Genomic DNA, 25,305 nt, shown 5'->3' on the forward strand with positions numbered 1-25,305 from the left:
TGCATTCTGTTTCATTTTTCTAAGGCTCACTGCATTGTGGGGTTTTGTTGTTTCCTTCTTTGTTTGTTTTAGTAAATTGCCTGAACTTAAATTGCAGATTCTCTCTTCCTCTGAAGCTGACAATGTGTCTGCTCAGGTTTTTTGTTTTGCTTTGTTTTTATTTCTTAGCATTCCTTCCTTGTACTCCCTCATTCCCCTGTCTGCATAGTTTAGTGGCCCACCATGATTTGAGCAGACATGTTAATTTTCTAAGGCTTCCTTGTTTGAAGTATGTGTGTGTTGAAGAGCACCTTCAAAGTTGTAGGTACCTCTCATATCTACCTTGGCTTTCATTTTTCTCTGGTCCTTCTTAGGTCTCCCCAACACCATGCATCCATGGTTAAGTGACAGGCAGGGATGAGTGGAGAGTTTCTCTCAGCACTATTATGGCTTTCACTGTTAAATTTTGTCTGGAAGATCATTGTCCTAAACCAGGGCTGCAATCTTGGACTTGCAAAGTTGTGGGCTTTCCCCATTCATTCTGAAATGAGGCTCCACTTTTAGACAGCAACGTTGGGGCTTTCACACCCATCCTTCCCCTTCCCCTTGCTCTTCTCTTCCCCTCCCCCTCACCCTAAATCATTCTGCCACCCTGGTTTTAAAGCTGTTGGTTTTTAGGCCAATAAGCTACAAAGCAACAAAAGATGAAGAAGACAGGGAAAGAGAGCAGCTGAGGCCAGAAGACCATGGACTGCTACCATTCTTACCTGAAACTGTAGTAATTTTCTAGGAACAAGCATTTCTTAATTTTCAGATGGTGGTTTTAGGCATTTTCCCCCTTTATACTTGCTTTTATCCTTAGTTTTGTTTTACTTTGGAAGAACCAACTTAATATTATTTAGGATATCTCAAGTATTATTTTAGGGTCAATAAAATTGTCCTAAAGAATATAGTTAAAAATCTTGAAATTAATTGCTCTTATTTACACTTCTGTACTGTGGAGAATAAACCTACTTATAAAATTATAAAGTCCATGTCTGACAGGACAGATAATACCTATCTAAAATTAAGTTCATTCTCAGCACCCCTTATTCACATATTTATCCCTCCAGATCCATGCTCTTGTTCTCCACTCCTCTTTGACCCATGGGAGGTTGACTTCTATGGACTACTTCATGAGGGCTGCTTTTCTCTCTGACATCATTGGGTTTGACTAATGAGGAAAATGGGTGGGAGATTGGAGGTCAGAGAAGAAAAAAATGAGCATGTTTTTCCACAACTCCCTTCTTGCTTGGTCATAACCAGCAATGGATGTGTGTTTTGTTTTGTTTTTAATTTTTAACGTTTATTTTTGAGACAGAGAGAGACAGAACATGAATTGGGGAGGAGCAGAGAGAGAGGGAGACACAGAATCGGAAGCAGGCTCCAGGCTCCGAGCTGTCAGCCCAGAGCCCAATGCGGGGCTCGAACTCACGGACCGCGAGATCATGGCCTGAGCCGAAGTCCGATGCTTAACCGACTGAGCCACCCAGGCGCCCCTGTTTTGTTTTGTTTTGTTTTGTTTTAACCGAAAGCCATACTTTTGTCAGGCAACCCTTTCTTACAGCTATTTACTTCACTAGGTTGCAGTAGTGGGTATTTCTCTAATACCTTCAAGCCTAGGAGTTGTCATGGCTTTCTCTGTTGTTAACCTGGATGTGTTTCACCATCCCTTGTTCTTCTCATTAGGCCAGGTTGCACCTCTGCAAACAATTCCTTCATTAAACTCATTCAATTAACCCTTTTGGTGATTGCATCTGTTTCCAGCCAGGACACGGACCGGTGCACCACTTCTTGGTGTTCTTGCTCCCATTCTGTGTTTCTAGCTCTTAGGGTCCTCCCACTAGAGCTTACCTTCTAGAAGTGTCTTCATCTCAAATCTCTTCTTTTGATCGAAATTTAGTCTACCATATGTCTTATTTGGTAGAAGATCCACTAGAACTAGTCCTACCGGGAAGGTTATTCCGAGGATGCTAACTGTGTTATCTGTCCTGGGACATCTGAATTTTAAAGGCTTAGCCCTTTATAATTTCAGGCAAAACATTTCTAGACATGTAAATTCATATATAGGTGGTAAAGTTGATATTATCTGTGGTGTCCCTCAAGTAAGCCAGGCTCTGAATGTGGGAGGAGGTCAGAAGAGCCAGTTAAACAAGAAGAAAAGTTGCTTGATCCAGTGTTTCCTAAAATACATACCTCAGAGCAATCGTCTTGCAAAAGGCTTTGAAAAAATAATAAAATAAAAGGATGTTTCTCTCATGAAATAATTTTTTGAAATACTGAGTATATCCTCCTCTTGAGAAGAGAAATTGTATATTAGCTCACTAAAGCTATAAAAGTTGTATTGGGTAAATAAACTGGATTTACTTTGAGCCGGTTGTGTTTCAAGTAAGAACAAAATTTTTCAGAATGCTCTGACTTTACTAATAGCCCTCTCTCCAGGGCATTACATAGAAATTTTTGTAATGGGGCACATTGTTTTCTTCTAGAAAATTTGAATACTTAAGCCTTTCACATGTAGGAAGATGGACTGTATCTCCTATTAGCCATTACTGGTTATTCCTGAATTTTATTTACTCTTTTATTTTAGCCTTTGATTTTCCAAGAATTCTGGTCCTATGGGGTTATGATAAGTATAATAAAAAGAGCTGAGAATCTTATGCCAAATCCACACATTGTTCTATTGTTTTTTAACTTGTTTTAACTTTTCACTGGAATAATTGTTTTCTGGAGGATCTTATAGTGTAAAGTCAATGAAAATATGAATCATCAGTATAGTCTAATCAGATGCAATTGTAACACCCTAATTAATTTGGAATAATTTCATAATTTACAACAGCATAATTGGAAGGACAAGGGTCCCTCCCCTTTTTTCATAAAGTGGTTTGCATACCAGCTTCAGTCGTACTAAAGAATGATTTACCAGAATAAGGAAAAATCACACAGAGAGATAAGTTCTATTTGCATAAAACAAAGTTATTCCAAAGAGCCTTCAAAATAAGGAGGCACCTTTTATTCCAACTATTTTATTTAGTGCATGTTACTGTAAACAATTTCAACAGTAGACAAATTTATAAAGTGTAAAGTGTAAGTCCCAGGTAATCCCCTGCTAGTAGCTACTGTTAATGGTTTGAAACCCCTTGAACTTTAAAATACATATTCATGTATGTGTGTGTATATAATATATATTTGTGTGTATATATACAGATATAAATAAATATACTGAAGTGATAAAGATTAAAATAAAATATAGATGATCATCCAAAAAGAGATTTGAAAACTGGGCTTCTTTCTATACTCTATGACCCATTTTTCTGAGTGTGTAAGCTCTGAATGGCAGCTGTCATTCTGACGTACTTTTCATTTTCTTTTGGCAACAAGACCTCAATTTTGTTGGCCTTAAAATTCTCACTTCTTGACAGGTGCCCGTCAGAACTACATACCTTCCCCTCACATTTCCTACATTTTTAACTGCTTCAAGCTTGTCAGGACAGATCTGCTTAGTCCAGCTATCTGCTAAACTTCATTTTGATAGCCCAACTCATTAAAAAGTACTACTGAAGCCTCATATTTATTTATTATTTGAACATGACTCATGAAGGCATCATTCGAATATCTGATTGTACTCACTAATGTATTTCATAACACACATAAATCCATACCTAGGCTTTTTTATGTTCTCATAATGTCTCCATGTGCTCAGCCACCTATATTTAATGAAAACCTATCTTCCCACCCCCCTGGCAAATTTCAAACATATGTGGAGCTATGTAATGCACAGGCACAGACTTTCTGTGTGACCTTGGACAATCTTGCTCTATCTCCTGATTGTATAAATCCATAGAATGGAGAACCTTGTCATGCAGATTGCTTTTCAAAAATATTAGAATAATTAGAAATAGTGCAGTGATTTGGATTTATCAACCTAAGTTGTACTATTTTAGAGATGCCAATCATGCATCATGTTCATGAACTCTGTTAAGCCATTAAGGAATCACTCAGCATGTATCACAGGCTGCCTTATTGACCTGAAGGAGTAGGATATACTCTTTCCTGGTCTCTGCCTGTCTCCTCTGCTCTTGACTTCCCCAGATCTCTGCAGACTGGTATGTGGAAGGTCACAGACTTGGGGCAGGGAAGCCCTTAGCCAGCTTTGGGTACTGTCACAACTGATTCACTTGGTTTGAATCTATCTCCCTGTTGGACTATCCTGAGACATACACCTCCTGGGCTAACCATAGGATTCCTGCATTTGTACCTGAATTATTCTTACTAAAGCTGACCTTCTTCATATCCAAAGCCAATTACTGAATGCCCTTGTTTCTGGATTTGTGCTTTGTGGTCAATCAGGGCATCCTTGCTGCTTTTCTCTCCATCCTCCGCACTGTTTTTGCTCTAACAGGGGGTGCCTGCACATAAATCTCCAGTACTGAGATCCCTTCTCTCTCTCTTTCTCTGGAGGCCCCAGCTAATACAAATGGGCATCTACTTTGCCCATGGTTCCATGTTCCTGCTTAGGTGATCTACACAGTTCCCTTTTGAGCCTGGGGCTTCTATCCTCCTGACCAGTTATCCCATCTTAGGTCCAAAGCTCAACCCCTCAAAACTGCCACACAGCTGGGCTCTCTTCTTTTGAATGAATTTCCAGTCCTGTGTCCCACCTAATTCTTGAATGAATCCTTCTAACTCTTTGTTGTCCTCTCTTCCCTACATGAACCTGAGACTTCTACTCCCTTGAGCTCTCAGTCTGTGGGTATCCACGCCTGCTTCCTACAACCTGTTACCCTGCTAATGGGTAGTGCTGAACAAAAAGTTCTCTGGCCAAATAGCGTTAGAAAAAGCTCTGTTAAAATGGTTACTCAGGCTCACTTTTTGTAGGACTTACCTAAGCCTTTAATATACTAATATGAATCCATGAAGGTGAAAATAATAGTTCTTCTAAATATATCTGTTGAAGGAGCATTTTTTCTACAAATTTTCTTAAAGGCCTGGTGTTTTATGAAACACATTTTGAAATGCTTTTTTAGATTAGACTATGGTCTCTTTCAGTTTTACAGATTCTGATTCAATAATTGTTCACAAGAAATATTTGGGGGGAAAGTGATTGAAGTGGAAAAATCTGTGTTTAGTCAACCCCATTCAAAGAATAAAGAAGCACTGTATTTTGATTACTTGGAGGTTGTTTTCTATAATAGAGCAAGGAGAAAGCAGAAGATTAACATTATTTTATTTATTCCATCCTTGTGAGAATATTTATTGAGACTTAACAGCATGCCAGACATTACTGTCGATGCTGGGGTTTTCATGATGGATTAGATCAGTACTCTCCCTGCCCCCAAGAATCTTAGAGAAATCAGCAAGAGTAAGATATCCTGCATGTCATTTAATATTTTGTGCTGAGTCTGTGTGTCAGAGGTCTCATTTTTAAGTTTTCCTTCAAGTTCTTAAAGTTTGTGTACATCCCCTTTTGTAGTAAACTGGATTCAGGCTCGTCATCCTTCTATAATTAAAGAAAACTGGGGGGATCCATGAGCAAATATGCATAGGCACACAACATGCAGCAAATATATGTACACCAAAACACATACAAACCGTACTCACAGATCCTGCCGAGATCATCTTTATCTGAGTAAAGGTAAAAATAAAACACACCATTGACATATACATGCTATTTTTAGAGCACTGTCCAGAACACCTATATTTTAAAATAACCAGGGGAACTTGTGAAAATTCAGATTCCTGGGCTCTGCTCCAAATATTCCGATTCAGTAGGGCTCAGGAATATGCATGCTAAAGTAGTGCCACTTAACATACTTATACACGCCAACATTTAGGAACTTCAGATTACTGGTTGTGCACTGAGAGCGGGAGCTTGTTGCCAAGCGGCCCTAGATTGGACAGAGGGACTTACCTCACCCTGGTTGCAGTGAGGGTTTGTCAGGATAGAAGGCAGGCACCAGGTCTCCCAGTGCGACCAGGTAAAGAAGGCGCCTGCAACATAGCAATGTTCAAAAAGCACCAATCCCTTTTCCTCCATGGTGCCTCAAAGAAAACACAGCTAACAGCTGTGCACACCTGGGCTTCTCACTGTTTCCTCCCTACTGTCAGATGTTTTACTTTGTTTCCATGTGAACTCACTTATGAGGAGATCCCTGGATTCTCTCCAAAGAGTGGGAGATCCACCCCCAGGCTTTGCTTTCACTATTATTTTTAAATTAGATTCAGGTATTGATAGAAATCCAAATACCAGAATGCAGAGGCTTGTGAGATTGGTCTTGTCACGTAACACAAAAATTCAAGAGCGTACTGGTTTCAGATCAAAACTCTAGAAGCCTCCATCACCACATTTCCTGTTTGTAACTGAACAAAGTACACACGAAAGATTTCAAGACACAGAAGAGAGAGAAAACTGAGGTACAGCTAAAGACAAGTTTTACTGGCACACTACTTCTAAAGCGACAGAGCAACATTACTGAGGAAAAAAAGTTTGTGGGAGCATTTTTAATCCATATATTTGCCTTATGGTTACATAAGGATTTCTCTGAGAAAAGAAGCATGCCAGGTAAGCAGTATTTTTAATTCTTTTGTTCTATTCCTATGCCTATAAATTCACTAAATAATTTCCATGTCCCCATCCAAAAAACACCTAACATTTGGGAAGTAAATCAGTTTACATGTTATTTTTAAAGTGTGAGATAGCCTTTAGTATAATTAGAAAATACTTTGAAATATTTTACTGAATATAAGTTGATTATTTTCTCTTAAAAGAAAAAAATGGGAGGTTTTATAATATAAAGCTAGTTGTAGCTTTCACTGGTGTTCACTGATAACTATGCCATTTAAAGTATCTGTTATTTTTAAAGAAACTTGTTGATCATGCGTATTCCTCTTTAGTTTAGTTATAAAGCTGGTTAGTACTAACCACATTCTAATTCCTTTGAGTTTAGGGATTTTATTACCTTCCCAGACATTAATCCAATTGTCAATATCAGAGAGCTGACCATTCTGCAAAGGCCAGTGAAAATTCGATTGCTTGCAGCATGGATTACAAGGGTTGAATCCCCATCGATTAGCTGGATGTCTGTTCCATGTTGATAGTTCATTCCTCTTTCATTGTTTTACATACTTTTTATTTCTTTAATAAAAATCTTTTTGTTGTAAAAGAAACCACACATATAAAGTGGGAGAACTATGAAGTATACATGAAAAAGAAAAAAATTTCCACAGCTCCCATCACCTTAAAAATCATAAGATATTATGTTGTATTCCCTTCCTACTTTTATTTCTATACATTCTATATGGTTTGCTTTTCCTACATGAAATAATAATGAACATAAAATCATATGTCTAGATTTTTTGCTAACATTAGAATGTAATGATTTCCCTTTTTATGAAAACTTCTGCCTAATCATTTTAGATGAATGTAGACTATGACATTCATTGGGTTAATAACAGCTTCCTTAGTTGTTTTTTTATTGTTTGACATCTGTGTTGTATCCAGTTGTATTATATTTAAAATGACAGAAAGTTGAAAATCTCTATAGCTTTTTCTATATTAAAGGTTATTTTCTTGGAAATTCTAGAGTTGGAATTACTGAGCAAGAGGTTATGAACACTTTAAGTCTCATTATTACCAAAATACTTTTCTAAGACTGCTACCAAGTAACTTTGATCCTAGCGTGTGTCTCCTGAACAGTTTGGTATCATCTAAAAAAAAAAAAAATCTTTACTGAAAAAGTGTAATATGCTAGCCTATTGATAATACTTACTTTGATTATAATAAGGCTGAACACTTTCACATGGGTTTTTAAACTATAATCATACAATTTGTGCATTGTCTGATTACATCTTTTGCTTAATTATTGTGCTTTATCATACTTTTAAGATCAATTTGTATGAGCCACTTATAGGGTAAAGATATTATATATAATCCGTGAATTTGCTTTCCAATGTTTGGTTTGCCAAATTTTAAAAACAATTAATTGGATTAATCACACAGCTGATTAATCGCATGATACCTACGTAGGATACATACGATTTTCGCACCTGTCTTCACTTTTTTCCAGGTTCATAGATTAGCAAAGAACAAAATCAATTGTTGCAGTTTTGCTATGCCCTGGAAAAAATAGACATGGCAGTACTATTTACAGTGGCCATGAGCTGATGGTATTGGGGAACTCAGGAAGTGTGGGCAGGTCAAAGGCAGTGAATATGGCATTCAACTATTTCCAGGATTACTTAATTCTAATTTTACAATAGATGTGATAAAATTTCTTTCATACCATTTCCAAGTTTAGATTTTCCCTTTCGAGGTAACATAGGAGTTCCTCCATTGTTGGTTGAGAGCTTCTGCAATTCCACAGAAGAGATAAAAATACCAAATGTTTGCTGTTAAAGACTCAGATCTTAAAAGGAGAGGGGGAGAACAATGTGAAAGAAGAGAGTCAGATGACAATATGTTTTACATTTAGACAGGCGAGGTTAAACAAGAAAATAAGTGTGAAAGAGTGAAATTATTCCTGGTTAAGTAAAAGGAGGTATGAAAAGAAAAAATGCAAATCTTTCCTTTTCTTCTACCTACATGCTTTATATTCGCTGCATCAATCAATGGGCCAGTATCATAATTCCTACTGTGTTTCTGCATGCTCATAAAATCAATATTAGCTGAATCAAATGGCAAAAACAATTCTTGTGGGCTACCCTTAGTGTAAAGAGTGTGCCACGATTTAGTTACACATTGCTGTTTTTCAAAAAAAGAATTTTCATTGTTTTTATTCGGTTTTCTTTTCCCTTGAGCCTCAATCTCCTTTTTTGAGGACAGTAAGCCTTTCCTTTAGAGACTAGGTAGGACTAAATTATGAATCATCTTTTAAACTGAGATGTTCTTTAAATTAAAGATGGGTCAAAGACAATGTGTTTCATCATTTAATTTAGTTAATGTTTGCAGTGATTTTAAGGAAAGTCAATTCGGGAAAGATTGTCACTTACTAATCATAACTCTGAGAAATAAATGTGCACAAATTGCTAGTTAATAATAAATATCATTACCCTCAACCCAAGGGTTTGTAAAGTTAAAAAACAAAATAATCATCATTGTCATTATCATCAGCATCATTACTGGTCACATTTCTGGGCATTTTAAATTTCATTTAATTTTCTCAGTGTTCCCAAACTAGAAAGAAGATATAAAAAATTAACAGGCCTTCTTAAAACATTAAAGTAACATAGTAGTTAAAATTTTGTTGGATGAAAATTCCCAACAACCAGAGCATCTTCTGAGGATTTCACCAAGGTGCTTCTCCAACAGAAAACAGTAAGTACAGAAATAAAATGAAGGAGTAAATATAGGAAAAGAAAGACTCATCAACAGCAGGGATTTTGGCAACACTTCAATCTTAATAGGATTTTTCAAGTTGACCAATCCTAATTAGAGTTTAATTATAAAAGTGCCAAGTAGCCCAGTATTGGAGGAATTATACGGTCTTAAAATCTGCCCCCACCTCACTCCACATGTATGCTCTCTAACAAATTCAGTAAGTGTTGCTGAAGAGCAACTATGATGTACTAGAAAGAGGGACCTTGATGTCACACAGATGGGGATCGGACCTCCAACTTTACAATTGGTTTAGTGAGGTTCAGTGATATGTAAGAAGTCACACAGCTCATAAATGACTACACTCTTTCTTTCTCTACACTTCAAAGCAGACATTCCAATGCCCTGTATTGCTGTCGTCTGTCTCTCCATCATAGTCCTTCCTCAACATACACCACCCACTTTTCAAATAACCGCCTGGTCACAAAAGACACGTATTTAAGGTCAACAGATTTCAAATTTGGCATTAAAAACAATATTTTATTTACTCAAAAACCTGGGAGTAGATTTGAGAATCCCTTCCAGTGCTTCTATCTATGACTCTAATGCCTTTTATTGATGGGGTGATTGTGATGTAAGTGGTGGGGGAGGGGGGTGGGATTTGTGGATACTGACAACGTGTCACAAAGAGTCATCAAGAATGCATCTAGTTCCACACCAAACTATCATCACGGTAAGAAAGTTGCTGTATAGGTAGAATCCATGGGGATTGTTGTATCAGAACTTTTTCTTTGAACTTTCTGGGGTGTCTAAAGTAGATATACACATTCATGGGATGCAAAAAGGAGAAGGTCACTGCTCTGACAGAGTTTGCAAGCAAGAAAGAGAAACTGTCATGAAAAGCCGTATCTTATATACTATAAACGTATGCACTGGTCTCAGTTACAGACTCCCTGAAGGAGAAACAATTAAGGCATTATATGTATTGCTTTTCTGTTGTTAATTGTTTAAATAAAGGCTTCTGTAGGAGTCATATCTGTCAGCAGAAAGACAATACATTTGCTTTAGCTAGGCTTCCCTCCAGAGTACATGCAAGTGTGAATTCTAAATACAGTGGCTGCCAAGTACTCTTGGCTTTAAGGGAGTCAGAGGTCTTATACTATTAACCCTTGGCAGTTGAATGCTATATAGAAACTTAAATTATGGTTTTCCTAGCTGTCATTGCCTCACTAATAACTTCTTGAGGCCTTTGGCTTTTTAACAGTGTAATAGCTAAATTCAAATTGTGTGGGAGTTCTTTTTAAATTGATAAAAGCTTTTTAAGTGAAAGTAACTATAATTATGGAATAATAATAGTAAAGATTGCGTTTGTTGGGCAAGAATTTTTGAGCACTTTGTGAATCCAGCATTGTAAGAAGCATTATCTGTACCGAATAGATATCCACATGCATATGGAGATATACTGAATATGGATAAAGGGAGGTATGAAAGTGCGTGTGCATGTGTATTCGCATCTATATGGATCTGCCATTCAAGTTGAAAATCTCCACCATGTAGCTACTCAATACCTTCTCATCTGTGTATGTTTTTTTGTTTTTCAAAATGGGGGCATTTGTTGACAATCAAAAAATTATGAAAGCTGGGGTGCCTGGCTGGCTCAGTCATTATAGCATGTGACTCTTGATCTCAGGGTTGTAAGTTTGAGCCCCACATTGGGTATAGAGATTACTTAAAATTAAAATATAAAAAAAACTATTAAAGCTATCAAGAATGTCATGAAATAACAAAGCTTCTAAATGAAAAGCTTCCTGTTTAAAACTCAGATCACATTACACAAGGAAAAAAATCTTGGAAAACAGAAGTCTGGATAGGGAATTGCAGACCCCCAAAATCAATAGGAAAACCAGAAACTATGCTAAGTATACCCTACCCTTCAGAATTTGGCCTGTGTTTTGGCCTTACTGTTCCTGACACATTTTATGAAAATTACCAGGACTTTCCTTAAACCCTTTATGTAAAATGTAGGCACATGACATTGATTTGGTTGTTTCTTTGTAGTTGAAAACAAATTATCTTCTTGTCCCAATTAATGGACTGATAGAACTTTTTCAGTGCTCCTTTTAATTACAAAGAATAAAGGGAAACTTCTAATTGAAATACAATTTTGTGCAAATGATAGGATATTTTATAGCTAGAATCAGTGTAATTATAAAAATAAGATTAAGGGTTTTGCCTTGAAGTATACCTTTTTACACTGTGCTCTACTTTATTTACCCAAACCATAACCATTTATTGAATCTATACTAAATACTAGACGCTATGAGAACTAGAAAGAAAAAAAAACACTAAAGAGAAGGTAAATTGTTAGTTCTCTCAAGGATAAGTTCTAGAAATCTATTATTCTTTTTATTTATTTATTTGCTTTCTCGCCTCTCCCCTAGAAAGAGAGGTAATAGACGTATATAGCACAGTATAAAGGGTAACCAAATAGATCAAGACAAAGGAAAACAAGGAGCAAGGGATACGATTAAGTCATAAAAAATAAGTATATCATATTATCCAAGAGATTTTCTTAAGATAGATTGTGTATCAAACGATACATATAGACAGATGGCCAATAGCAATTTTCACATGAACTAGAAGAGCAAAAATGTGACAGTCCTTGAGGAGATCCTCAGCTTCTTCTACCTGAGATACTGAATGACATATTAAATAATATCTTCCAGTCCATAAAATTGTTATAATTAATTAATTCAGTAGCAAGTTTTATACAGCTGGTTCTTTTTCTTAAAACAAGATTTATTTTGCCCTGATAACATAGACAGAAAATGTACAAAATATAAGAGAACAAACAGAGTGACAGTGTTTAAATTTTTATTTTCTGACTATAACCTGAAGTTCAGTATTCTGTTGCCATTTTAGGGCAGATTGTCAGCTGAGAGGGAAACCACTTTGATATTCTCTTAAAACATTTTGGGAACATAACTGGGACATGTTCCCAGAATAGAAAGCCATCAAAGCCCATTCTGCTTTCATTCAGAGGTAGATCCAGGGACAACCTATAGGCAGGGTCAAAATTTCCTTCCAAAATCAGTTTTGCATCCTTTCAGCATGTGCATGATTGAATGATCAAGGTTCCAAAGTGTATGTCATAGGATTTGATGCAATAATTCTAGACTGGACAATTTCTTCTTCTTCTTCTTTTTTTAATTACAAATTTTCTAAAGTAAATGTTCTTTAAAGTTTTTACTTAAATTCAAGTTAGTTAACATACACTGTAATATTAATCTCAGGTATAGAATTTAGTGAGTCATCACTTACATACAACACCCAGTGCTCATCACAAGTGCTCTGCTTTATACTCATCACCCATTTTGCCCATCCCCCCACCCATCTCCCCTCCAGCAACCCCCAGTTTGTTCTCTGTAGTTAAGAGTCTTTTATGGCTTGCCTCCCTCTTCCCCCCGCCCCATCTTCATCTGTTTATTTCTTAAATTGCACATATACATGAAATAATATGGTATTTGTCTTTCTCTGACTTATTTCGTTTAGCATAATACTTTCTAGCTACATCCACATCACTGCAAATGGCAAGATTTCATTCTTTTTTTGATGGCTGAGTACACGCACACACACACATACACACACCAAATCTTTATATCCATTCATCAGTTGATGGACATTTGGGCTCTTTCCATAATTTGGCTATTGATGCTGCTATAAACATTGGGGTGCATGTGTCCCTTCCAATTAGTATTTTTGTGTCCTTTGGGTAAATACCTCTAAATACCTAGTAGTGCAATTGCTGGGTCATAGGGTAGTTCTATTTTTAACTTTTTGAGGAACCTCCATACTGTTTTCCAGAGTGGCTGCACCAGCTTGCATTCCTACCAACAGTGTAAGAGGGATCCCCTGTCTCTGTATCCTCACCAACATCTGTTGTTTCCTGTGTTGTTCATTTTAGCCACTCTGACAGGTGTGAGGTGGTATCTCATTATGGTTTTGATTTGTATTTCCCTGATGATGAGTGATGTTGAGCATCTTTTCATGTGTCTGCTGGCCATCTGTATTTCTTTTCTGGAAAAATTAGACTGGATGATTTCTTTTTTTTTTTAAGTTTATTTATTTATTTTGAGAGAGAGAGCACACACATGTGAGCAGGGGAGGAGCAGAAAGAGAGGGAGAGAGAGAATCCCAAGTAGGCTCCATGCTGTCAGCACAGAGCCCGATGCATGGCTTGATCTCAAACTGTGAGATCATGACCTGAGCTGAAATCAAGAGTCAGCCACTTACCCAACTCAGCCACTCAGGACCCCCTGGACTATTTCTAACACAAGACTACAAGTCACCCAATTTAGCCAAAGGTAAATTGTTAATACATCTATCAAATGCTTCATTTAAAACAATGCAACTTTCAGGTCAACTCTAAAATAAACTAGCTGTGATATGTGTTCTTAGGTAAACTGTGCTATATTGTGGTATATAACTAGTAGGCTGAAAAAAATAATAACAAATATTTGCCTAAAACAATAATTATAAATAGTTATACTTTGCCCATTCTTTTGCTAACAATAACCAGACAAAACAACTATTTCATGAGGCCATTCTTGATTTATGAAGGTAGAACCATGTTTTCAGCATAAAGAAAACCCTTATTTTTCTCTTCTCATAGTAGGACAGTGTGCATTTTTAATAAGTAAAAGTAAAGATATTGATGGGTCTTCAAGGCAAAAGTTGAGGAATGAAGGCATATCCCACTTCATGCTTCTGAAAGTTATTGTGTGTTCTGTGAGGAGATTATTTCTATTCATCCTGACTCTTAAGTCATTAACATCCCAGTTTTATGCAGGCATATATTTCCTAGGGTTGTAGCTGGCTCATACAGCTTACCTCAACTAGTGGTATTGTTTAAATTCCTTTCCCAGAGAATTCGCTGACACTAACCAAACTCCCCAAAGACTGATTTTTAAACAAGAAAATAAAATTTTATGTTTATAGTGGTGTACACCCCATAAATTTAATTAGATACCTAGCTGTTAGCACCAACTTCCTTGTATCAAGTTCTTAGAAAAAATATAATAATCTGTAGGTTTTTTGGTAAATGTAGGTTCAGGGCAGAGAGAATTAGGATGTTGTTCATGAGTACTTTCACCAAGATTACAGCGGCCTAATGTGTTACTCTTCTTTTCACAAGGATCTATCTCATAGCTGCTGGGAGGTAGGTCTTTTCTCAACAGCACTAGAGACAAATGTACTATGATCTTCAACTTGTCTTTCCTAGATTGTGAGTGTGCCTAGACCTCATATTTGATCAGAACTTTTCTGTTGGCCCTAGTCATTACATTGTCTGTCTTTATTCCACTTGTCTTTTATTTAGTCAGTTGACACGTGTTCAGTGAGAACCTACTTTGTGCTGAATAGGTTACAGAAATAATAACAGGAGTCTCACTAGTAGGGAGATGAGAATAAGAATAACGATAGTTTCCAGTTACGAGTTGACTAAGTCATGGGAATAAAAGGTACAACATAGATAATACGGTCAATGGTATTGCAATAGTGTTGTGTGGGGACAGAAGGTAGATACACTTGTGGTGACCGTATAATGAATAGAAACGTACATCTGAAACTAATGTAACCTTGTGTGTCAACTACACTAAAAATTTTTGAAAACGATGCAATAGCTAACATTTATGGGGCATCTTACTGGCGAGGAACACTCTTCTACAAATCTCCTTACATGTCTTAACTCACTTAATCCCCACAAAAATAGGTAAAATGAGGAAATTGAGGCATGAAGACCAGGATGAATATGGCATTCTTTCTGTCCTTTGGGAAGTTCACAGTCAAGTAGGAAGAGATTTTTACACATAGATGGTCATCTCAATATTTGTTGAAACGTAGGGGGGTGTAAAAGATGTCACTTGGTGGGGGACAGGCAGCATAGAGCAAATGCTTCAAAGAAAAGGTAGTCTTGAAGGATGACTATGAATCTGTCAAACAGCTGAGGAGAAAGGCATTTCAGGCAAAGGAGCAAATATACAGAGACATAAGGACATGAAATGTAAGTATGGTATCTATTGAGCATCATAAGTGCTTCAGAACGATTGGAGCAGGGTATATTATTGGGTAAGTATAGCAGATAAGTCCTAAAATTAGAAAACTTAAAGCAACATTTTGTGGAAACAGTTCATGGTAAGGAAAGAAAAGTGTTGTGATGTTCTCTATGCTTAGGGCAGAGATAAGAGCAGGTGCCTTCTCATGAAGTACCCATGTCACAGGCTCCAGAGAAAAGACAAAGGGACAACTTCCTCCACAAACCACGAAGGAGGAGACTACATGAGACAGTGTGTGGGAAGATAGTAGCTATCAGGATGGGGGTTGATGTAGTGTGGCTGAACCAAAAGAGCCATAAACATAAAGTCAGGGCCAATTAACTAATAGGATCACAGGCCAGACCAGCCTGAGAAGGGTCTTCTTAATATTGTGTTTAAAAAATTTTTTTAATTTTTTTAATGTTTATTTCTTTTTGAGAGAGAGAGAGAGAGAGAGAGAGAGAGAGAGAGGGAGCCCTGCAGGGGAGGGGCAGAGAGAGAGGGAGACAGAGAATCTGAAGCAGGCTTCAGGCTCTGAGCTGTCAGCACAGAGCCCGATGTGGGGCTTGAACTGACAAACCGTGAAATCATGACCTGAGCCCAAGTCTGCTGGTTAACTGAATGAGCCACGCAGATGCCCCTTAAAAATTTTGTTTTAATGTTTATTTTTGAGAGAGAGACACAGAGCAAAAGCAGGGGAGGGGCAAAGAAAGAGGGAGACATAGAATCCGAAGCAGGCTCCAGGCTCTGAGCTGCCAGCACAGAGTCCGACAGGGGCTCAAACCCACTAACAGCAAGATCATGACCTGAGCCCAGCTCAGATGCTTAACTGATTGAGCCACCCAGGCACCCCTTAATATTGTGTTTTAAAACCTGGGCCATCAACGGGGCATCTGGGTGGCTTAGTTGGTTGAATGTCTGACTTCAGCTCAGGTCATGATCTCAGGGTTCATGAGTTTGGGCCCCTTGCTGGGCTCTGTGCTGACAGCTCAGAGCCTGGAGCCTGCTTCAGATTCGGTGTCTCCTTCTCTCTGCTCCTCTCCCACTCACACTCTGTCTCTCTTTCAAAAAATAAGTAATAAAATAAACATTAAAAAAATTAAAACCTGGGCCATCAAGATATCAAAATCCTTTCAGATGTGTATATATTTTGACCTCACAAATCAAGAATTTTTACCTGAGGGGTGCCTGGGTGGCTCAGTTGGTTGAATGTCTGACTCTTAGTTTTGACTCAGGTCATGATCTCATGGTTTGAGAGTTTGAGCCCCACATTGGGCTCCATGCTGACAGCATGGAGCCTGCTTGATATTCTCTCTCTCCCTCTCTATCTGACCCTCCCCCGCTCACCCTCTCTGTCTCTCAAAAATAAACTTTAAAAAAAGAATTTTTACCTGAAATAAAAAATTAAGGTTGGATATATAGTTTTAGCTACAGATATTCATCACAATACTGCTTATATAACTAAAAATCACAAGCAACTTACATGTCTAATGATAAGGGATTGTTTAAATAAATTATAGAAAATTCATTCAGTGGAATATAAGGCCGCTAAAAGAAATGAAAGCATATTTTATTTATAGGAAAGGAAGCACACTATAAATTGTTGGGGTGAAAGGAGATAACAGTATATTCAGTATAATTGAATCTTATGTCTCTGTCCATAATCATTTCTATACAGAGAAAAATAATTCGAAGTATATGAACCAAGGTTTTCACAGTGATTGTCTCTTGATAATAGGATTATGGTTGATTCTTAGCTTTCTTTTTTTGCTTGTCTAAGTTCACTAATAGTTTTTAATATTGAACACGGATGATATATATAAGTCTGGCCTCTGGGTAGCAACTAAAGTTCATTTGTTTGTCACCAAATACAGTGACTGCAAAGGGTGAGTGATTAGAATGTACTAGACTGAATAACCTGAAATGATAATTGTGAGCTATCTTGATAGAAAACATAGTGTGTGCCCTCAAATTACCTTAAAATGTGAAAGAATCTAGAACTAGGACTTTTTCTTTACTAGAAGAAAAGAAGTCTTTAATAACAGAATTCATGTATATAACCATTAATTTGATAACAAAGCAGAAATTAATACCTCTGTGTTGTGATATAGCAAAGAAGGAAACTGAGACCCATCTGGGAACTAAGATGGCTTGTTGGCCTCATTCTTCACAATTCTGGTTACATTAACCACCTGAAAAGGACTATTATCAATGGGAGGTAGAGAACAATCTTTCTTTGAAAGCATGCCTTAAAAATTCCCTTTAACCCAGCAATTGTATTCCCAGGAGCCTCTTTCTACAGATAAGCTCACATATGTGTTAAATGCCTGTCCAATGAAGTTTGTTGCATTATTGTTTGTAAGAGAAAAACGTTTTAAAAAATCAGAATATCCATCTTAGAAAAATGGGTAGATGAATTATATTACAACAGCACTGTGTTATTCCATGCCACCACTACAGATAACATAACATGGTAAAAATCCTCCAGACGCACTGGTAAGTTTTTTTAAAAGGCTAATTAGTATAATATTAGTGACCCATTTATGCTCTAGTGGAGAACCTTATATGTTATTCTATATTTTGCTATTGCTAGAATTTTTAAAATTTAGACTTAGTATGAACTTGTGTTTTTTTCATAAACAGTTAAACATAAAAACCAAATAAACAATTCTAGGAATGTAGGCAGTATCGTGCGATACCTAGAATTAGTAGTACATTTTAAATAGTTAATGATTACTGTGTTGTAGAATTCTCATAAATATTTATGGGATTATATTCATAATGAATAAATAAGGCCTTTCCAAACCTTAGTGTTTTTAACCAAATTAATTTGTAGGTTTATTGGAGGATAAAAGACTATTCAAGTCTTCTCAATTTTCTAAGACTCTATGAAACATAAAAATTCCCTTAAAGAAAATAAACCACCCATTTCACCACCACCATCAGTTAACTTGTCCCATTTACTAATTAATTATTTTAAAATGTTTGTAAATTATGTACATTATATATGATACTACAGAGCAGAAGACAGAAATGGTCCTATTCTCTGTGGAGTTTATGGTATTCTGAACATTTAAATAACATGGTGCAAAAATAGAGACGAGGTAGCAGACATTAGTGAATAGATTTGCTGGTGTTTAAAGAGCCACAGACGGGGCACCTGGGTGGCTCAGTCGGTTAAGCGTCCGACTTCAGCTCAGGTCAGGATCTCGCGGTCCGCGAGTTCCAGCCCCGCATCGGGCTCTGGGCTGATGGCTCAGAGCCTGGAGCCTGCTTCCGATTCTGTGCCTCCCACTCTCTGTGCCCCTCCCCTGTTCATGCTCTGTCTCTGTCTCAAAAATAAATAAACGTTAAAAAAAAAAATTAAAAAAAAAAAGAGCCACAGACTAGTTCAAACAAAAGCAAAGTATATATAAATAAACAATATGCAAATTATATGTATATGTACATCTATATCATAAATGTATATATATTTTATATATTTAATTATATATATGCCTATATTCATTTAAAAATAAATATGGAAAGAAAGAAAGAAAGAAAGAAAGAAAGAAAGAAAGAAAGAAAGAAAGAAAAAGAAAGAGGGGCGCCTGGGTGGCTCAGTCGGTTGGGCGGCGACTTCGGCTCGGGTCATGATCTCGCGGTCCGTGAGTTCGAGCCCCACGTCAGGCTCTGTGCTGACAGCTCAGAGCCTGGAGCCTGTTTGGGATTCTGTGTCTCCCTCTCTCTGACCCTCCCCCATTCATGCTCTGTCTCTCTCTGTCTCAAAAATAAATAAACGTTAAAAAAAATATTTAAAAAAAAAGAGAAAGAAAGAAAGAAAAAAGGAAAGAAAAAAAGAAAAGGAAAGAAAAAAGAAAGCAAGCAAGAAAGGAAGAAAGAAAATGAAAGATCTATTCAAAAACACAGGACCACTGAGGGCAGTTCAACAACCACTACAATGCCAACAAGTACTCAAAGAAAACAATTATAATTCCATTTGGATTGAATCTGGATGTTCTTGATTTTGAACCAAAGTTTTTATAATCAGTCACCAGTTGTCAAATTTTAGCAGCAACACTAAAAATGTCTTTCATCAACACTAAGAATGTGGGAAACTTGCTTCCTTTTGTTCATGCTGAATGCAGGGACTTACCACCAATACCCATTTGAAATCTATAAGAAACCTTTGTCTGTCAATGGTAATTAATTTTGTGGCAGAGGATTTGTTCTTCATTATGAATAAATACTATGGTTTCAATTGTGGGAATACCCAATTCAAAACAAATTGGTAAGCAGCTAATATATTATAGCTATGTTTGTTTGTTTTCCAGAAAACCCTGGATGCCACTATTATGTCTGGGTAATTCTAGCCTTTTTGGGATTAGCTCTGATTGTATCACTGATCTTCAATATTTCCCACTATGTGGAAAAGCAGCGACAAGGTAAGACATTTTGAGAAATAGCCACACATCTACTCCCGCATGAATGGAGACTGAGTCACTGGAAAATCTACAGAAGAAGACAATTTTATGAAATGAGATGCAATAGGATATTTTTATCTGTAGAAAATCTATTTGATACTTTTTTTCCACTCTAAAGTTTTCTTTTTATTTTAAAAATACAATCATATTAGAATATGAACAGACTCCCAATCTTTGCTTTATCTCCGCCCTGAGATACAGAGTAAGAAAGAATTGTCCTGGTAAAATGTAGTTTTTCTTCTCCAATTCAACAGTAGTTGAGAAATTGTAATTTATTCTGTAGCAGCCATAAAGATTCTCACTGATGCATGATAGGAAAAGTGAAGACTAAATTTTGAAGCTTCTACTCATGCCTACTCAAACCCCTCAGCATCAAGTCAGAGCCTCTAATGTGCAGTAGGACTGTATTGGGATCAGGAGAGAACTAGAAAAGCAACAGGCTGACCCACAGGCATTATCTAACACTCCCAGGGTCAGCTTTTCCTTTCAACAGCTGGTGAGCAGTTTTAACCATGTGGTTTTCATCCTCATGGGCATGACTGAAATAGTGTAGTGTGCAGCAATTGGCACAGTATTTGCACACTATTGGCATTCAGCACAAGCATGTCGGGTGGATGGATGGATGGATGGATGGATGGATGGATGGTTATGCAAGTTCACCTATTTCTGGGAAAGGTCTTAATATGCTAGAGCCAAAATTCTATTGGGGGCAGGACATTTCTGTGGTAATAATGAATAGAAAACAAAATGTCAATGCTTTTTAACAGATGAAAATAAATAAAATGAAGTTAATAAAATTACATTAGAAACATGTGACCCAGAAAAACTGCAGGGCGCTAATTTAGAACAATAGTCAGATTCTGGGGAGAGTCCTTGATCCTCTTATGAGTGTCTTCTTCAGTGTTGCTAACACAAATATAAAATATAAAGAAGAAGACATTATTGTCATGCCTCTCAAAAAAGATAAGAAGCACTAGAAAGTGAAGTGGCATAGTTGAGGTCACACATCTACTCAATAGCAAAGCCAAGGATATGGGCCCAGTCTGTCTAATTCTCTGTCCAAATTGGTTTCCACGAGCACATTCTGTTTTTACACTGTTGATCAAATGTCCTTGGCCAGAAAGCCAACACTCTTTTAGGATCTCTATTTATCATTTCTATGCCTGAAACTCCAGGCAGGCAATGCTTTTTCATTAGCAATGATTTCAGCAATTAATTTTTTTTATCAAATATTTTTTCAAATACCTTTTATAAGTCAGATACATCAATGACCCACCATCCAACATCTTCGAAAAAAGTTTTCTTCATAAAAAAATGAGCTAACATTAGAATTCTTCTTTTTATAATAGCTTAACATGACTATACTTTAATTTCTTCACTAAAATGTTTTACGAATGCAGATAATATTGTCATTTGAGTTGGAAAAAGGTGAACGTAGAGCCATAGAGGTGAAATGTTTGCAGGTGGAAGCCAGGGCAAGAATAACCATCATGAACTGGTATTTCACTCTCCCACTGATTTCAGTGACAATCATCCAGAGATCTGTGTGGAACCAGGGAAGAAGTGGGCTTTTTAGTTCTCAGTTTTGATGGTTTGTCCATTGGAATTTATTTATCCATGTTCATACCATTTGCCATCATATGAACTCCTTTTGAGAGTTGTTTTCTTATAATGATTAGTTGACCACTACTAAAAGACTGTAGACTAATTTTTTAGAAAGAAAAGAAAGAAAGAAAGAAAGAAAGAAAGAAAGAAAGAAAGAAAGAAAGAAAGACTTTTTCCTTAAAAAAAAAAACAGACTTATTTTATTTTTTTTTTCTTTTCAATTGTACAAACCCTTACTGCCTCAGGCATGCCATAAATTACTTTGTCTAAAAGCAGTATGGTAGGAAATAACAGTTTTTTAAAAGCAGGAAATAGTAAATTACACTTATTGTTGTATTTTTAAAATCAATTTCAGTTCTCTCAATTTGTTTTTAGCATCATGGCTTTTGAAGTCAATCTGTCATGAATTAGAACCCTGCTTTCAATATTTACCTGGGAGATCTCTTATACAAGAAGCATAACTTCTCATAGTCTCAGTTCCCTTGTCTACAAAATGTGGAGAATATCATCTATACCATAGGGCTCTTGCCAGAATTATACAGATACCTCGGCACAGTGCTGGGGACTGAGGAGGTCATTCCTGCATGGCGTGTAGCCCACATCACCACTATTGGTTGCCCTGGTGCTTCCTTCCCTCCTTCCACAAACATTTGTTAAAGGCCCGCTATGACTATGTATTATCCCATTTAACTTTAGTGTTGGTTATTTCAGGGAATGTTAGTTCCTCTGGCTTCTCACCACTCCCACCAACTCTATATTCTCTAGGTCCTCTCCAGCTCCTGTGTCACTTCCTGCCCCACCTCTATATTATCTAACACGATTATGCAATAACCTCTATTGCTGTGTTCTTTTAAGTAACATACAGGCTCATTTTAGAGAGTTTTCCACAGGCTCTCATGGAATCAGTTCTAACCATTAGCCTACTGCAAATTACTTTATTTGAGCAAAACCTGCCCTTTGTAGGTAAGCACACAACCCTGGGTCATGCATTTTATTAGCGTACAAACCTCAAATTAGCTTTGCACAGTGCTCACTGATGCCAAAATGCCTTTCATTCTCATCCCACCTCCCTTTTTCTGTTTGCAGCCCTCTCCCGAACATCTCCGCTTCTCCTGACGGTTTCCCCCAAGCATCAGTAGTAACTGCCACCCTTGCTAGTCCACGTGAGCAAATAGCGCTTTCTCACACAGGGGTTCCAGCGGGCTCTGGGATTAGTTCTGCCAACTGACTTCCTCCCAGTCCTGCTAAAGACTCCTCCGGCTTTGTTTCTCCTAGCCAGACAGACCAGAGGAGATTCAATTATGTTTGCCAGCTTTTCTGCCACGTGGTCTGGGAATACAGTGCCTCTGTATCCGTGTCCCCATGGAACTTTTTATTTTTGCATCTTTGTGCTACTCTTTGTGGCTAAGAAACTTGCAAGATATGACTCCACCTAAGGCGAAGAGTCAGTGAATGAGTTTTGCTGGTGTATTAAACAGCTTACAAAAGAAAATCTCCACCCCGGCAACAATACAGTATCTACACATTCAATCAGGAGGACATGATAAGCCTCTCCTTGATGTTTTCTGTAGCAGTGCTAGGTAGAGGCTTTGTAATGGAGTTATCCCTTCCTCCCAAAATAAACCCTACATTTTATGTGATTCTTTGTCTGTTCTTTGGGAGGATTATATTTATTTCTTTTTCTGCTAGGAATGTATTAGCTTTGTCTTCCTTTAAAACCAAAAAATATCCTTTATCCAACCTTTCTTCTCTGTTCTGAGAAGAAGGATAAATAAGTTCATAGTTTGCTCATACATCAAAGTCCTATCAGTATATTTCCTATACGCTTGAAAATTATGGCACATTTTTCACATTTTCACATGAAGAATGTATCAAAAAATGCTATTATGGAGTTTAAGTCATGTGCTGTTTTTTCTTGTTATGTATTGCATATGGAAGAGTAAACACTATAAAGGGGAAAACATAAAAGCAAATGTTTGCTTACATCCTCTCAGCCATGAACCTGACCGCAAGTTGTCTATATCTGAATCATAGAAAGGATTATGAAAACTCACCCAGTTCTTCTCACACAGAATCTTGCAAATGCAACTGCTTCATAGCAACATAAAAACTGCTTTTTATTTGACTAAATATCACTGAGATAATTGGGTAGCTTTTAAATCATGTCATTTATTTTTATTAAAAACATTTTTTTAAGTTTATTTTGAGAGAGAGAGAGGCAGAGGGGACAGAAAGAGAGGGAGGGGAGAGAGAGAGGAGAGAGAGAGGAGAGAGAGAGGAGAGAGAGAGGGAGAGGGAGAGAGAGAGAGAGAGAGAGAGAGAGAGAGAGAGAATCCCAAGCAGGCTCCACACTGTCAGCACAGAGCCAGATGTGGGGCTCAGACTCATGAACTGTGAGACCATGACCTGAGCCAAAATCAAGAGTTGGTCACTTAACTGACTGAACCACCCAGGCACCCCTATTTTTAACTAAACTTATAAGCCTTCATGACGGAGCAAACTCTATTCAGGAGCCTGAGCTTGCTGACCTTTCTCCTTAGCTCCAACCTCTAAACTTTTGATTACCACTCCCCTATTTATTTTTTTTAATGTTTATTCATTTTTGAGAGAGAGAGAGAAAGAGAGAGAGAGAGAGAGAGAGAGAGTGAGGAGGGGAGGAGCAGAGAGAGAGGGAGACACAGGATCTGAGGCAGGCCCCAGGTTCTGAGCTGTCAGCACAGACCCCGACTTGGGGCTTGAACTCACACAACGTGAGATCATGACCTGAGCCGAAGTCGGATGCTTAACCAACTGAGCCACCCAGGCACCCCTACCACTCCCCTATTTAAAGAAATCATATACTACCATACTTCTTATATTAAGGATGTAAAACTAAAACCACACAAGTACAGATCTCCAGCTCCGGAATACACATTTAAATTCTAAGAGGAGTGGAGAAGGTGGTGTCCTTGACCTTTTGAAGGACCATTTCTGGGTGCTTCTTCAATATGATTGGTCTTGATGTATCATGTCCTTTACCCAGTACTTACTTTTTTCCCCACATTGTTTTAATTTCCTTTCCTTCCATGTAAGCATCACATTGTTATACTGTATCCTTCATATAGTGGCTTCTGTTTTCTTTTTCCCACAAATCTTTTTGGTCCAAACCTAGTTTTCCTTTTCTCTACTGATAATCCACCCAACATTTTCTTTCCATAGAGCTATCCTTTCACACATCACGTTGGTATAGTTTCCAGGTACCAACATTCATACTCCAAGCACCTCCAACTGGAAAATCCACATTATCTTTTAAAAATATTAGTCTGGGAGCTCCTGGGTGGCTCAGTCAGTTAAGCATCTGACTTCAGCTGGGTCATGACCTCAGGAGTTGTGAGTTTGAGCCCTGCGTTGGGCTCTCTGCTGTCAGCTTGGATCTTCTGTCTCCCTCTCTCTGTCCCTCCTCTCCTCTCTCTCTCTCTCAAAAATAAAAATAAAAAAATAAAAATAAAAAACATTTAAAACTATTAGTCTGTGTGGGGTAACCTTTGACCCCATGCCTATGTTTTCTTATTCTATTTAAGTAATGTCACTATTTTTGCCTTCAAATTCTTTGTTTATTTTTAATCTTTTCTTTCAATTTAACACTTACTTGATGACAATCCTCTTGCCAGAAGTGAGATTCGGTCATTTCACTACAAATCAAGCTTTACTTGCAATTAAAATTGCATTTTAATTATACCAACTTGTTTTCAGCTAATCCATTTAATGAAGAGATTGAATTCAAATCAGCACAGTCAAGTTGTGGCTTATTATATGATTGGATTTAGAATGTACA

The 25,305-nt window shown here is 37.3% G+C and overlaps 1 protein-coding gene across 2 annotated transcripts in view; it reads left to right on the top strand.

Moving 5' to 3' along the window:
* Positions 1 to 6,252: 6,252 nt before the first annotated feature.
* Positions 6,253 to 25,305, top strand: part of LOC109266360 (T-cell receptor-associated transmembrane adapter 1) — a 39,662-nt gene continuing 20,609 nt past the window's right edge. The window contains exons 1-2 of one of the 2 annotated variants that reach the window (XM_019448287.2): positions 6,262 to 6,580; positions 19,737 to 19,847. In XM_019448287.2, coding sequence (XP_019303832.2) covers positions 6,574 to 6,580; positions 19,737 to 19,847 — 118 coding nt within the window. In that variant the 5' untranslated portion in view covers positions 6,262 to 6,573. Of the gene's footprint in view, positions 6,581 to 19,736; positions 19,848 to 25,305 lie in introns of both variants that reach the window. The other variant, XM_019448288.2, reaches the window with a different exon arrangement.

This window comes from Panthera pardus, unplaced genomic scaffold (assembly GCF_024362965.1).
Source record: "Panthera pardus isolate Hobbes unplaced genomic scaffold, ASM2436296v1 HiC_scaffold_16, whole genome shotgun sequence".
Taxonomy (NCBI): domain Eukaryota; kingdom Metazoa; phylum Chordata; class Mammalia; order Carnivora; family Felidae; genus Panthera; species Panthera pardus.